Source organism: Perca fluviatilis, chromosome 2 (assembly GCF_010015445.1).
Source record: "Perca fluviatilis chromosome 2, GENO_Pfluv_1.0, whole genome shotgun sequence".
In the NCBI taxonomy this organism is placed as follows: Eukaryota; Metazoa; Chordata; class Actinopteri; order Perciformes; family Percidae; genus Perca; species Perca fluviatilis.
The window spans coordinates 40,656,806-40,672,518 of record NC_053113.1 but is presented as its reverse complement, the minus strand read 5'-3'; the positions used below and the strand labels follow the sequence as shown (position 1 = coordinate 40,672,518).

The 15,713-nt window shown below is 41.1% G+C and overlaps 1 protein-coding gene across 1 annotated transcript in view; it reads right to left on the bottom strand.

The window, feature by feature from the left end:
* gbe1b (glucan (1,4-alpha-), branching enzyme 1b) overlaps nucleotides 1-15,713 on the bottom strand; it is a 152,745-nt gene that overhangs the window by 67,171 nt on the left and 69,861 nt on the right. Inside the window, exons 8-10 of the mRNA XM_039821897.1 lie at nucleotides 14,269-14,384; nucleotides 11,339-11,466; nucleotides 10,928-11,026 (exon numbers count right to left, since the gene is read on the bottom strand). Coding sequence (XP_039677831.1) covers nucleotides 10,928-11,026; nucleotides 11,339-11,466; nucleotides 14,269-14,384 — 343 coding nt within the window. The remainder of the gene's footprint in view (nucleotides 1-10,927; nucleotides 11,027-11,338; nucleotides 11,467-14,268; nucleotides 14,385-15,713) is intronic.

Sequence of the window (15,713 nt, the reverse complement as noted above, 5' to 3'; positions counted from 1 at the left end):
TGTAGCTGACACCACAACCGCAGGGAAGTCCTGACGGCTCGTTTAAAGGCACAGTTTCTGAATGCAGTACAATACCTTTCTCTGTGAATAGTGAGTGTTGTGATACTTTACAGTATTTAAATTGATTTAAAATAAAAAAAAATAGTCATGGAGATTACATTTCCAAATAATAAAGGCAGATGGGTCATAGTTACCAGGTGTCTATTCTCAAGACATTTTTAAATGAAAGGTATCTTGTTAAGGTAGAATGGGTAAGTAGCATCATGGAAAGTTAATATATGGATAAATTCACTAGTGATACAAAGTTTTAAAATGAATTTCACTCCTTTCGCAGCTGAACTAAGAATGCAACACCAGCTGAAAATAAACCCCCCTCTCACACACACACACACACCCACACACCAGTTCCAATATAAAAGCTAAACGACTGAATCTGCAGGATATACCCCGGGGATGATCCCCGGCCGCCTCCACACCCACGTACAATCAGACACTTTACACTTCCTTATGAATCATTACAATTCAATTTAACCGCAAAAAAAGTGGTCTGGGTGCAATTAATCTGGGAGTGGGACTGTCGGAGCGGAGAAAGGAGTGACTGGGTTGACAACTTCCCTACCACCAGCTCATCCACATCAGCCCCGACCAGCAGAGCTTCCTGGCACCACTGACACTCCACTTCATCAATGATAATGAGCAGCGCACAAATCTTACTTTACAAGCCTGCTGTCGGGAGCCAACCAGAGTGCCCGGATTAATTAGGCAGAGCCAGAAATAAAATGAAGGGAAAAAAAAAAAAAATAAACTAGCAGTGCATGATGAGGTCATCTCCCTGCCACTGACATGCTGTGACTGATTCAAGATCCTCTCCTTTACCGTCATATGGGGCTGGGAAAGGACTCGGAGGCAGAGGCGTGTTTAGTGTAAAGCTATTGTTTTACATTTGGTGGCAGTCCGAGCACGTTGCTTCTCCTGTCTTTGACAAAAACAATTCCTGTGTTGACTGAGGTTGCGTTGCTATGGGGAACATCTTCTCTTCACACACACACACACACACACACACACACACACACACACACACACACACACACACACACACACACACACACACACACACACACACACACACACACACACACACACACACACACACACACACACACACACACACACATTGCCGCCCCCTGAGATGAGCAGGCAACGAAGGTGTGCGACACGGATCGAGGTAATCCAATCCTTCCCTATCTATACATTTTCACAGATGTTTTTGTGGAAATTAATGAACATTCTGCCCACGCAAATGTCTCCGCTGGAGGCTTGGCTCGGCTGAATGGCACTCCTGAGCTCACCTCGCAGTTTGCTGGAGAAGGCAGCGTCTAAACCCTGCACCACCAGTTAACACCTTACAAGGGAGGCCTTAAGAGTGCAATTAGCTAACAAAATAAAGCAGGATGAAGCTGAATTGCTGACGTTAAACGAGGCAAGCGGAGGGTGACGCCGGGCCAAGGGGGGGTCAAAGAGAGTGGGCGCCCCTAAAAGGCTGACATGTTTTCATAAACAAGCTGGAGTCCATCATTGCTTGCTTGCAGCCTGAATTTGATCAAGTCATGTTAATCGAAAGTGTTTTCAGTATGATGGACAGAGCAAAGTGATGTGAACCAGAAATGGATTTCTCTCTCCCCCCCTGAAACAAATAAGAAGAGAGCTGCCCAGAATGCTATTTTCATTCAATTAAAATAAATGGAGGAACAGAAACACAAATCGGGACAATTGACTCGGAGGTCATTCAAGTTGAAGAGCTGTGAGAAGCAGAGGGATGCTGGAGAATTCTCTGCATCGCCTTCTCTTCTCCTAGCCGCGGCTGGCAAGCCCTCCACCTCCTCCGTCTCTAATTGTTTCAATTACATCTCAATCTACTGGAGCTGGAGGGAAGGGTGCTTGTTAAATTAAAGGGCTTTTGTAACATTATCCATTAGGAGTGACAGCATTTTATGGTCATAATCAGATCGAATCATCCAAACTTGTGCTGTGCGCCTTATCTGCTCCTCATTAGGATATCTTAATTTTTCACAGCCTGTTGGTCCTAACAGCCTGCTGCAGCCAGTAAATGAGTCGTATCAATCAGTCATGCTGAGGACCAAACACAGCGTGAGGCCCCGCTCCAGGAACCGCGAGAGATTCATTGGTGCACACACGTGAATCTATAAATAAGCTCACAGCCATGTTGATCTGTCTCTTTGTCTGTCTCTCTTTCCTTCTGTCTGTCTCCCATTCCTTCTGTCTGTCTGTCTGTCTGTCCCTCTGTCCGTCCATTCGTCTCTCTGTCCATCCGTCTGTCTGTTATCCCAAACGCCTGCCCTCCCCCGCTCCATGTCTCTACCCCTCACTGGAGGCTCCACTTCAGTCCATTCAAATCCCTCCCTAATTGACACTCTGTGAGAAAAAGCAAGGCTGGCCCTGAGTGCACTTCACTGACTATACCAAGGCATGTTCATATGAATGCTTCCCTGAACAGAAATACATGAATTTGGCCGCTCGCTCGCTCTCCTCCAGCTTTACGATTCACATGATGTCAAGTCTCCTCAGGGAGGCAACAGATGTAATTGAAAAACATGCAACCAGAAGAAGTATCTAAACGAGGATTGCATTGCAAGCAATACTGTTTGAAAAGTAAAAGCAGCAACAACCTCTCCAGAGGCGTCCCGAGGATAATCCTGTGAAACCTTTGGTTACCTTAGAGGACGCTGCGTCTCAGCGCTGCCTGCCGCACAGCTATTGCAAGCGCTGCCGAAAAAGGTCAAGTCTGGGACTCTCTCCGTGTCTCTCTCTCTCTCTCTCTCGCCCTCCCTCCCTCTGCCACTCGCTTCTCCTCCCGCCATCCTCACTATTGAGTAAAGCCCACCGCTGTGAGAGACAGGCTTGATTAACGATGCATAGACTTCCCCCATCGAGAAACACAAGAAACTGTAGTGCAAGAGGATGCACGCTGCGCTGAGGTCACACACTCTGCTTTGCTTTTTCACCAAAATATGAGTAAATATAACTTTCAGTTTGTAGAAGTTAATAAAAAGGCACAGCTTTACTTTTAGTCTCACAAGTCTGCAAACAGCATTTTTCCTCAAATATCGAACGAAACGAACGAAAAAAGAAAAGTGCTCTTGCCCTAACACACACACACACACACACACACACACAACACACACCACACACACACACACACACACACACACACACACACACACACACACACACACACACACACACACACACAACACACACACACACACACACACACACCTATCCACATTCCAGCCAACCCAAACAGACAGACACATCCCCAGAGATAACCTGCTGCCTGTCTGCATTCCTACAAATGGACTTTATAATAATAGTAATATTTTCCCTTTTCATAAAACACTGTGGCATACTGACAATGGGTGGCATTTCTCACTAATACAGGCTTTGAGGAAACACCAGGGGAACAAGAAAATAAATTAGAGTTATGTACTGATCCCAAGTACTGTAAATCTAGCCAAGTTCTCCAGGAGAGGCAAACATTGCTCCAAAACAAGGTTGAAAGCAGCTTTGGGAGAGCAAGTCTGCACATGTGCAGCAGGGTGTTGGTGCCAGCAGAACAGAGAGCAGCGTTCAGATATAGAAATATATAATAATAACCTTATCTTTTCTGGCTGGGTATGCATGCTCTTTCCCTGTGCTAATCTGCGTCAGCATCATCCAGTTATGGACTGTCATACCTGACACAGTACACTGCACAGTTCTAAACAATGTTTTCCCATTGTGGGCCATTAAGTACTTCCACAGTGGCAGTTTGGGCTCAAGTGCCGAGCTAAAGGGTGCTTCAACAGTTTTTGGTGGAAGGACGGAGAATATTTGGCGCCCATAATTTCCCATCCAGTCTGAAGCAGTGCTGGGTGGCAACACATCACTCGATGGTGTTATTACGTTTGCTGGTAACGACTGGACATGTACCCTTTCAATTTTAGAAGTGATAATAAATATTAAGTTGTTTTTGTTATTTTGCTATTCAAGGTACTGTTTTTGTGATCATCTTACATAAATACTGTATCAGATTGTGGTTAAATTATCTCCCATCACTGTCGCCCTGTTCATTTTGACACAGTTTGTTGGCCCAGCTAATGACCTATTTTATATACTAAATCTGGTGTTAAAACTCTCCATAGACTTTTAATAAAGAGTCCACCTCAGAGTCCTTTTAAGTCCACCATGTTTGCCCAAATAAAATGTTGGTGTCAATTATGTATGTGATTTAAGAATCAAATCAGGAGCAGTGAGAAGGTTTTTTTTCCGTAAAATGTTGTATAACTAATATTTCAATTTAAAGCTTTGGGGCCCTATCTTGCACCCAGCAAATTTTGAAATAGCAAAAGCACCTGCGCTCATCTTTGCGCCCATGGACGTGCTGGTCTTACAGGGAGGTGTGTTCAGCGGCATTGACAACAAAAACCTGGTCGAAATATAATAGTGCAGCATTTCATTCTTATTTTAACTGCAAATTAGTAAAATGCGCCTAGGCATATACACAGCGCGCACAAACTATGCTTGTTACACACAAAGGGAAGCACAGCAGCACACAAACATGCAAAAGATTACAAATACAAATATTACAGTGCAAACCGCCATCATAATAGCAATGCTCCAAGGTTGAAACGCACCTGGCTTTAAAGGGAATGGGAGATGATCTCTGATTGGTTTATTGCATGTTTCGCCCAAAACACACCTATGAATTAATGAAGACACTAAGTACAACCCTTTTGAATCATGCGCCCAGCGCACGGACCCTTTTTTCTGCCGTTAAACTAGCAAAAGTGGATTTGGACACGCCCTAAACGCACCTGCGCCAAGCGCTTCACGCCGTACACTTAGATCGTTAAAATAGGGCCCTTAGCGTGTAACCTTTAGATCTGTGTTTCTCAGTATGACTATGTTCAGAAGATTGTGGCGTCCGGCGACTTTCCTGCGCAGAAACTCGAGTGAAGAGTCCATCATGTTTTTTTAATCCTCCGTGTCGTCCTTTGCTACTAGCATCTGTGTGGAGGAGGGGTGTGGGGGGGGGGGTGCGACGGAAGGCTTGCGTCATGTGGACGCGCCGACAGTGTTGATGTCATTACTTAGAATTCCTCATGGTGGTGACAGAAACTACGCACTATAGCTTTAAAGTTATCAACGCTGCCATTGTGAGCTTCCAGTGAATTTAAATACTGTTGTTAAAGAGTTAAACATTTAATGATATCACTTTAGTAAAAGGTATTTAATGATACAACATATTTAAGACAATCGTTATAAGCATATTTTTCTAAGTTAGCAATCGTTGCTGCAAGTCGTACATAGGATATCTATATTTTCTTTTTTAAGATTTTTTTTGGGGTATTTCAGCCTTTAATGGAAAGAACAGATAGATATGACCAGGGGAGAGAGAGGGGGATGACACACAGGAAATCGACCTTCTGCGTCGAGGTATACACCTCCATATACAGTACGTGCGCCTGCTCTACCAACTGAGCTAACCCCGCTACACCATAGGATATTTTTTTATGCATCATTTTTATGTGACTTAACATTATATATATTATATATACATATATAAAACAGGGATCTTCAACAGGGGGTCCGGGACCCCTAGGGGGTCCTCAGAGTCACTGCATGGGGGCCTCCAAATTATTGTTAATTTTAGAAAGTTTTTTCAAAAATTAAAAAGTCTTAAAGTGATTCCATATTATTAGCAAATATAAATCCCCACTGATGATAGGCTTATGTTATTAGGCATGTTATTAGTCACTAAGGTAGCCATCCACAGATTCAGTTCATCCCAAAGGATTGACTGTTCCACATGTGTTTAACATTAAAACATGATTTATAAAATCATGCCAACAATTTTAAGGCTATTTGAATAGCTTAGTATTCTATGCAACAAAAAAAAAAAGGTATCTATAAACGCTTTAGGCTGCCCTAAAAGTTATTGTAGGACCAGATTAATATGCAACTTCATTTTATACAATATATGTAGTAGGGGGTCTTTGATCCGTCTCTATTTCAGTTAAGGGGTCCTTGGCTTAAAAAACGTTGAAGACCTCTGATATAAAATATATACGTTCTGGACACTAAACATGCCCAAACTATTCTTTTTGTATAGTCCCCTGCTTGCGCGGACACTGTTCAATGTCTTTTACTTCAGTGGGTGTTTTTCGAGATGTTTTTGTGTTTGAGTGTGCACACGTTAGCTACATTTTGTCTGGAAGAGAGCAGAGCAAAGAGCTGCACATGATGCTGTACAGCATGACTGATGGTAACCTTACAGTCTGTGGAAGAAACATGGAACAAGTGTAAACTCTGACAATAGGCAAGAAAACTGGAGACTTCACTATTCTAAAACAAGCTTTTCCTGCGTACAGTATAGCCAAAACTAAAATGAAAAGACAATGTGATTAATATGTGAAATAATATTTAATTCTTCACTACTACAGTGGGACTAATGGCACTAAAATGGAAATAATAAACAGACATGATGAAAAAAAATTTAAGCAAGATCAAGGCACCTTCTGTACCCCTCTTTTTTCCCCCCCATCTTCCTATCCTATTTTTAGTTTAAGATTGTCCATTTCGTCTTCAGGGTTTCCAAAGTCACATTTCATCTGTAAGTAGAGCGATGCTGTCTATTTGTGGCAAAAGTCCATTCAGAGTTTTCAGGATTTCCCGTGAATCGATGAACAAGGTGAACAAAGACTGACGACACACACGCAATTGTTTTTTCAATTTGTTTTGCACAATCATCTCCACAAATGAACACATATTTACCCTATTTTAACCCCACACACAAATAACACTGGAACATAGTCACATTAAAAACAATTGAAGCTTGAAAAGAAGCCATTAGAGATCTGGTGAGGGAGGTCGCCGCTCAATGAAAGTCTGGATTCTAGGACTACAAACTGTCATGCTCTATTGCCATTTCATCAAATTTATTCATGGAAATTCCAATAATTTCAATTTAAAATTATATATATATTTTTTTTATATTTCTTCACAGCTTATTGTTCCTAGTGTTAGAGTGAAAATAATTGACCCGCTTCTTCTTGAATTCATTATGGATGAAATTATTCTATGCACTTGCAAATGAGTGGAGGGTGATAAACCTGGTGGCTCAAGGGTTTGTTGTTAAGTCTCCGATCTTCAATTATTCACATTGTCAAACTGGTTGGGAAAAATGACCAGAGCATTGCTTTTAAGCAGACAAATAACCTTTGCTTTGCCACGGTGTAAAGCTACCTACCCCAAGGACAGACATTTCAGACTGAATAATGAATCAAAGTGAAATGTAAAGCTGACTGCCAGCCCATTCAAATGCTCCACTTAAGAAGAAAAAAAAAAATGAAATTTCGGCTTGGATCGGTGACTAGATGACCTTTAAGTTATCATTATGAAAGCTTGTCTTTCTTTTGCTTTTATTGCTTTTAATTTAAATAACAATTATGTCTCTGCCATCATTTATCCATAACGCTGTGTTTGAAGGGATACATAATGACCTTCCCATTCACACGGTTGGTAGGATTAAGAAGGAGAAAAGGAAAAATAAATTAGTACTGCTTTAGAAAAAGCACAAAGACCTTCCTCAGTTTATGGGGGCAGAGAGAAACGTTAGACCACTTTCTCTATAACAGCAAGAGAGGTCAAGAAATTCATGTGACCTGTTTACACCGGATGATTGTAGAAATATATTTATTGTTATCCGTTTCATGGAAATAGAAGTGTTACCTTGAACCTGGAAGAAGCTAAACATGCTATCCTCACTTTAATCCTTCTTAGTCAGTAGTCTGCCAGAGCCTTTCTTAATAAAATGTTTTTTTTATGTTATTCTACTGTTTTATCATATCTGAAGTTCTTTTTTTAATATGATTTTATGCAAAGCACTTTGACCTGTGTTTTAAGTACAAAAGGTGCAAGGTTTCCTATTATAGAACACCATCATAGGAGCAGGGTGCTAAACACTCTATTGTATAGTACAGTATTGGTATTATTGAAACAATGAATGTAATTGATTAAAGCAAGCAATGAATGTGTAAATTAATTCAGAACCTGGTTCAGTTTGTTGTCTATACACTAAGTCAGCGGTTCTCAAACTTCTTTCAATAAGTATCTTTTTATTCAAGTACCCCCTGACCAGCACAAAACATTTTCGGTAGCAACAAAATTCCTAGCTATATAAAGAGGCACAATACAGCGCTGCACCATCAGAGCCAGTCCCACAATGAGCTTTACTTAGTATGTGCCATTTCTGTCTGTAGCTTTAAATGCTATTGAGGGGGGGGGGTGGGGAATGGGGTTGAAGGTGGAAGTTTCATAAAGTGAAATTTTCATGCCATGGGACCTTTAAAATACTTTCAATTTATTTCAAATATTTAGAATGTATCACTAAATGCATTCATTATCATAGTGTATCATTATTTTAGGAGTTATGCATGAATGATACATTTTAAATAAACATTTTCCAAAGATTTAACGTACCCCCTGCATTCCTCCAAAGTATCCCCATTTGAGAAACACTGCACTAAGTGAGCAGAAAATTATATAGTGAAGCCAAAACACCTTTGCCGATGCATGCTAATGCTAGAACGCAGCTAACTACAGCACTTCCTGTAGAGTTACAGTTACAACATTAGAAGAAGGGCTGCACGTGTGAGGAAGATATCTATTGCGATTATTTTGACTGATATTGCGATATGATTCATTCTCATTGCAAAATATAAAATTACATTTTTTGTAATATGTAATATATCATGTAACATATTAAGATTTTTGGCGAGCATCTGTACCAAACAAAAATGTTTTCTTTAGTCTGTAGTATAGGATTTGTCTCCGCAGCACCACCATACTTAATTCAGAATGGTCTGAAACATATTTTGACTTTAACAAATAAAAATTTTGATTAATTGTGCAGCCCTAATTATAAGTAGTGTTGGGAGTAACGTGTTACAAAAGTGACACATAGAAACATGTCGGGAATTAATGTTTAGGCTTGCTACACGTAATATCATTGCATTTTATCAGTGGTGGAAAGTAACTATGCTGTAATTCAATACAACTGTAAGGTACTTTTAATTGAGTATTTTAATTTCCTCCTACTTGCCTATTGTACGTTTTACTTCTCTATTTTTATAGCTTTAGTTACTTTGCATATTCATAATAATTATACAAAATATTATGAATAATGTATGATGTATGGATAAAGAGGAGACTTTATTGAGCCGGTGGTGAAATTCACAAGCTGCCGGCTAAGTCAAACTTCTGCTGTTATTTTGGTGAAAGTAACTCAAAAGTAATGTAAAGCATTACAATTCAGAGACCGTTATATTGTAATATAACTAATTACTCTCAAATGACAGTAACTAGTAATCTATAATTTATTACATTTTGGAGGTAACTAGCCCAACACTGACTATAAGCTTCACAAAGAAAGTCTTTAACCAAGGAATATTCTATAGCAATACTGTCTTGTCACTGAGTGTATTTTTTAAGTATAGACTTAGAGAGGAAATTTGCATAAGGATATAAGCATTCATAGTGTACTCCTAACTTTCAGAGGTCAGTTGATAATCTTTGTACCATTTCCCCCTGGGCATGTTACATTTGGTTCCAGGTGTATTCAGTGTTCAAACTATACATAACAGCTACAAGTGTTTGCACTATACAGGATTTAGCCTATTATACTTTATCGACAGGAACTGATAGTTCAAACAGCAAACAGCCCCCCACAAATAGTCTATAAACAAAGCATCAGGCTGTCTTTGAGATTTCACATGAACAACTGTTAAAGTTACTCAGGCTACCGAAGAATACTAGAATTCCTCCGTTCAATTAGGCCTAAACGATGCACCCCAAGCTTCCATCCTTAACAAACAGCCATGTGTATGGACTCTTCCAGTCTCTCCACTGCTGGCTGTTCCAATTTAACGGGAGAGAGGAGCAAAAAGGGTTAGGATGGACCGGCCTCTGATGAGCTGTTACAACCTCCATCTTCAGCCATAGAGGACGCTATTTCTTCAGCTTCTTCTTGCGTTGTCACCCCGGCGGGAGGTGTGCCAACAGGACTTGCAGCAGGTGAATTGGTCGTGCTATTAACATCATCGCTACACAATTTCTTAGTAAAACCAAAATTAATTAAACTGCCTTGTTTTCTTTTTGCCATGGCTATATGATGCTAAGTGCACAATGGATTTCAAGGACTTTGCGCGCCGATTAATTCGCATATTTTTTCTACGAATCTTTGAGTTAACATGTACTAAACATGAGCCGCCACGCCTTGATGCTCATGACAACAACAGAATGTATAGTTATCTAAAGTGAATTAGGTTTAAATCGCCGTCATGCATGAATGAATGATATTTTTGCAGTGTTACACACAGAGACCCCCCAAAATTTCACAAATCACGTTTTCAGGGGAGCCCATGTCTTATTAAGGGGAGTCGAGCTCCCCCTAGCTCCCCCGTAGTTCACACCCTGGGTGTATTAACCACCCTCGTCCGTTCAGGTTACACTGGAGCACAACACTATACAGGTTCCTCCAGGAAAATACCGGGCAAGGTCCTTGTGTCACTATATTGCTAGACAAGTTTTACACTTGAAAGCTTCTTTAAAAAGGCTCAAACGCTTAGCAACAGGCTCAGCTGTAATACAGCACAAGAGTGTTTAATGCCTCCTAACATGCCCTGTCACTGCCGTTGTCTTTCATCCCTGTTTTGAGCTGCTGTATTTGTGGCTCTACTGTATTTGTGGCTTATACAGAAGTTTCTTGGTGAGCAGAGGCCTACAGTGTCTGTTAAAGCTGCTAGAACAAAAAAACCCGAAAAAACAGAGGGCACATGTTAGATTAAATAGAGGTAAATCATCTTACCTGAATCCACTTATCAGGAATGGCCATAGCCAGTCGGTAATCAAAACCAAGTCCTCCCTCCTCCACTCCTCTGCAGAGAGCAGGCATCCCCGACACATCCTGCAGAGAAATCACACCATTTCATATCACATTTTCCCTTTGTGTGCACACGTTTCTTTCCCAGTAGTCAGCCAAGATCACATCAATGCCACTCCACAGCTCGCATATTAAAAGGGATAAAATCCTATACCACAGGCCAAAAACAGAGTGACATCCCATTTCCTTTTTGCATTACTTCTTAATTACACCAATGAATACGTAAGTGCGCTATGTCTCACTAATAAGCGCTTTTAATTAATAATAGCTGTGGGCAGTGTCATTGCAAAGGAAGGGGATGCTGCAGGTGTGTTGTGTTGTAGAGCGCGTTTTTACCTCTGCAACAGTGATGCAGTCAGGATAAAGGGTATGAAGGATGTGATTGGCAAGCATCAGGTAAACCAAAGATTCTTCATCCACCTGTAGGCCAAAGTACTCACTGTAGTCCCCTGAGAAGCCCGAGCCTGAGGAGTAACACCCACACAGTCAACACTTATCATCATGTTATCCACCCAGACTTCTAAAGTTCTTCATTCCTCACTTTTTCTTTGTTAAAGGCTGCTACTCTTTTACTTCATATCTTACTCTGTCTAAACCGTCCTTAAAGTTAAGACATACATGTTATGTGTGTTATATGGTTCATTTCAGGCTCTTTCTAGTACTAGGACATCTGTCATTGATTCATTTTCTGTAGAACACAGTAAGATGCCACTTTTGAGATTGGAAAGTAGCACGTACCAGTACTTATAGGATATTCAAATATATTCATAAAAACAATACACGCATATTACAGACTGCTACTGTGGATTACCATGGATTCTTTTTCGTGCGCTCTGTGTAAAGTTAACATTTTTCATGTCTATCCAGGATGTCCCCAGGATTTGTATTCACAGTTTTCTTTTTAATAGACATGTGTGATTTACATTTTAAAATAATATTTTGTATCTGATGTGGTAGGATGTCGAATTCCTTCTGATCCGATTGTTTTGTTACTTAATGACGACTCTAAATTACACCTGCTTGGGAGAGAGAAGAAAATTTGGCTAGCTGGCTCAACCGCAACCAAGAAAATGAGAGCTCAACGCTGCCCCCCCCCCCACACTCGCTTTGTATAAAACAGTGGTTGGCGTATTTTCTGGACATAGTTATGCTTGAGCTCTCTACAGCACACAGGTCTATAGTCATCGACTATAGACCTGTGGAAAGGTGCAGCAGCACAGGTATCAGTCCTAATGACCTCACAGCATCATAGGAAGTAGAGGAGAGGGACTAGGCAAGGTGTGATTTCTGTTTGTTTGTTTAAGACCACAGAGGGTGGGGGGTGGAAGAGGGTTTTTGTTCTTGTTCAATTTGTGTTTCTGTTCTGTATGTTAAAAAAAAGAAAATAACAATAAAAAATGTATCATAAAAACACTATATAACGGTCTACAAGTCCAGCTGAAATTATAAGACCATTAAACACAGAACTGTTTTTTTTTAAATAAAGGTGGACATTCGGCCACCAAAATGCGTTCTCTGCACCCAGAAGGCCTGACAAACGTGAATACATTTCTTTGCTCATAAAACAATTTCAAAGCGGAATGTTTAATATATTTACATCTGTGTTAAAATGAATTATGCTGGCGCATTGCTATGTTGATTTAATTGGCTCCCCTCACTGAATACTTGCTAATTCATCCAATCAGACAACATTGTAGCATGTAAAAATTACACACATCAGTCAAAAGGTTAACCTCATTTAAGTAACAGGATTTTTCAACCAATCAGGCTCCAGTATAGGGACTGTTCTGACTTTGAGTATCCTTATTTCTTTGTGTTTCACGCAGCTACATTTATTTATAAAACATAATTTGAGGGGCGGCCTCTAGCTTGGGAGTCCTCGGCAGCGACCCGGGTTTGATTCCGACCCGCGGCCCTTTGCTGAAAGTCATGCCCCTCTCTCTCTCCCCTTTCCTGCAGTATCTTTAGCTGTCCTGTCAATTAAAGTGATGGTTCGGAGTAATTTACCCTAGGGTCCTTTGCACCGTGACCTCGAGCCAAACACCCCCCCAGAAGCTATTTTCACCTGGGTCTAACAGTGGGCGAGTTAGCGTAGAGTAGCGTTAGCCGCTGAGTAGCTTAGCGCGGGGCTAATGGACCCACGTTTGTATCTCTTAAATGACCCCACTAATAATGCCCGAAATGATACCAAAGGTCTACATTAGTATATATAGGTTATGCATTCATAAAACGATGGATTGGAAAGTTTGTAAGTACACCAGAAGTTTATGAACACTTGCCTGCTCTCTTCAGCTCTCTGTTGCTGCTGCTGCTACCTGCAGTTAGACGAGTGCTTAGGGCCGTCTATAAATTACTACACCGAAAAGAGATACAACAAAAATATGTATTAATTTAATGATTAAATAAGGTAATGTCTCCAAACTTACCTCAATTATTACTTGTCTCCTGCTAGGTATATTACAGCACTTACTTTAAAAAATAAGTTAAATTAAAAAATATTTTTGTTGCATCTCTTTTCGGTGTTGTAATTTGTAGATGTCCCTAAGCACTCGTCTCACAGCAGCAACAACAACAGCAGAGAACAGAAGCCAGCAGGCAAGTGTTATTTACATAAACTTCTGGTGTACTTACAAACTTTCCAATCCATCGTTTTATGAGTGCATAACCTATATATACTAGTGTAGACCTTTGGTATCATTTCGGCATTATTAGTGGGGTAATTTAAGAGATACAAACGTGGGTCCATTAGCCCCGCGCTAAGCTATTCAGCGGCTAACGCTACTCTACGCTAACTCGCCCAATGTTAGACCCAGGTGAAAAAAGCTTCTGGGGGGGTGTTTGGCTCGAGGTCATGGTGCAAAGGACCCTAGGGTGAATTACTCCGAACCATCACTTTAAAAGGCCATACAAAGCCAACAAAAATAATCTTAAAAAAATAACATAACGTGAAGTTTTTTTATCCCGAGCCTTATGAACATTTTCATTTTTAGAGACAAGTTAACTCATTAGGCAACAGTAACACTATAGTGTCCTTATGTTTCTTTAATTGAAACAAGCTGTTTAGATCAGAAATGTCCCCACATGATGGCTGGGATCAGTCAGTCCTCTCAACACAGACGCCTAATGGCCTTATTCTTTAAGCTTCTGCAGTCTGTGGTTCATACTGCACTGTGGGTTTCAAAGGAGAGGGGGATGACATGCTTTACACACACACACACACACACAACCCAGTCTTGAAATACGAGATGCGCACAAACCAGCCTTACCGATGCCATGGTGATGGTACAGCATAGAGGTAACACCATCAAATCTGAAGCCGTCAAAGCAGTACTCCTCCATCCACCAGCGCAGGTTTGACAGTAGGAACCGCATCACTTCCCAGCTAGAAAAAAAAACACACACACACACACACACACACACACACACACACACACACACACACACACACACACAGACAGACAGACAGACAGACAGACAGACAGACAGACAGACAGACAGACAGACAGACAGACAGACAGACAGACAGACAGACAGACACACAGTCAGATAAAGAAGCTGTGAATAATTCACACATCTCATCATGCATTTTAGGCACCAGAGATTAATTTTCACCGCCACAGGACATTCACTTATTGATAACCAAAGGTCCATTATGTTGGAGATAGAGTGTCGGTGACAGGAGATGGTGTTTTCATTAACTATGCCGCAGAGGGGGCGCTGTCTTTCCTGCATCCAGTCGTCAGGATGAGAAGTCAGTGGCTTGCAGTTCACAGCAACGTTTACAGATTTCCATCAGACCACTTACATGACCACTGGGCAAGTGTTTAGTATACATCAATGTGTATTTGAACTGATAGGATTTAATGCTACATTAGGGTAAACAAACACCGTGTAGGGGAATTGAGTTCCTTCTCCTGAGGAATGAAATAAATCACACGCTTCGGCTTCCATCTTCAACGTATGACGAGCTCCTCTGTCCTACAAGCATGAGGGCAAATGCTCCAGAAAGAAATGGGTGAAACCAACAAACTATCTGGATATGAAAGCGTATCTTGTGGCTGGGTTTCGTTGCCCGTGGAGTACAAAGTACAACGCATGCAAATGTTCCCTGCGCCTGTTGGCTGGACTGTGTTGGCGGAGGCTGTAGGAGGTGGATTCCATAAATGGCTCCAGCTCCCGTTCCTGACTGAGCCATGGGAGAGTGATCGGGATCTGAGCCGCCACTCAAGGCAAAGTACACTGCGCACCTCACCTCTTCCCGTTCAGTGGCGAGTTGCCATGGAAACGTCAGTTAAAACTCAAGATTCGGTTGCTCTGTGTGGTGTGCGTAATGAGCGCCAAATCAAACCGTGTACACACGTAGGCCATGCTGGAAAGCAGCAGAGGATGGGAGGCAAATGACACATTCATGACACTGATTAAATGTGAACTGCTGCCTCTGCTTAGGCTCAAACCCTCAACTGGGATGCTCTCTGTACACTCCGCTCCAACAATGCTTGTAATGATACGTGTCTAGTGTCCCTGGATGTAACTATACCTAGAAACCAAACATGTTTTTCTGTTTTTGTGAGAAGTTGCTATCTATGGTGCATGTACAGTATGTATCTCTATGTGGGTAGATACAAACAAAAAGACAAAAGACATAGTAGAGAGAAGACTAAATAAAAATCAATTAAAAAAACATGACAAATAGGCAAATAAAAAAGGTTGC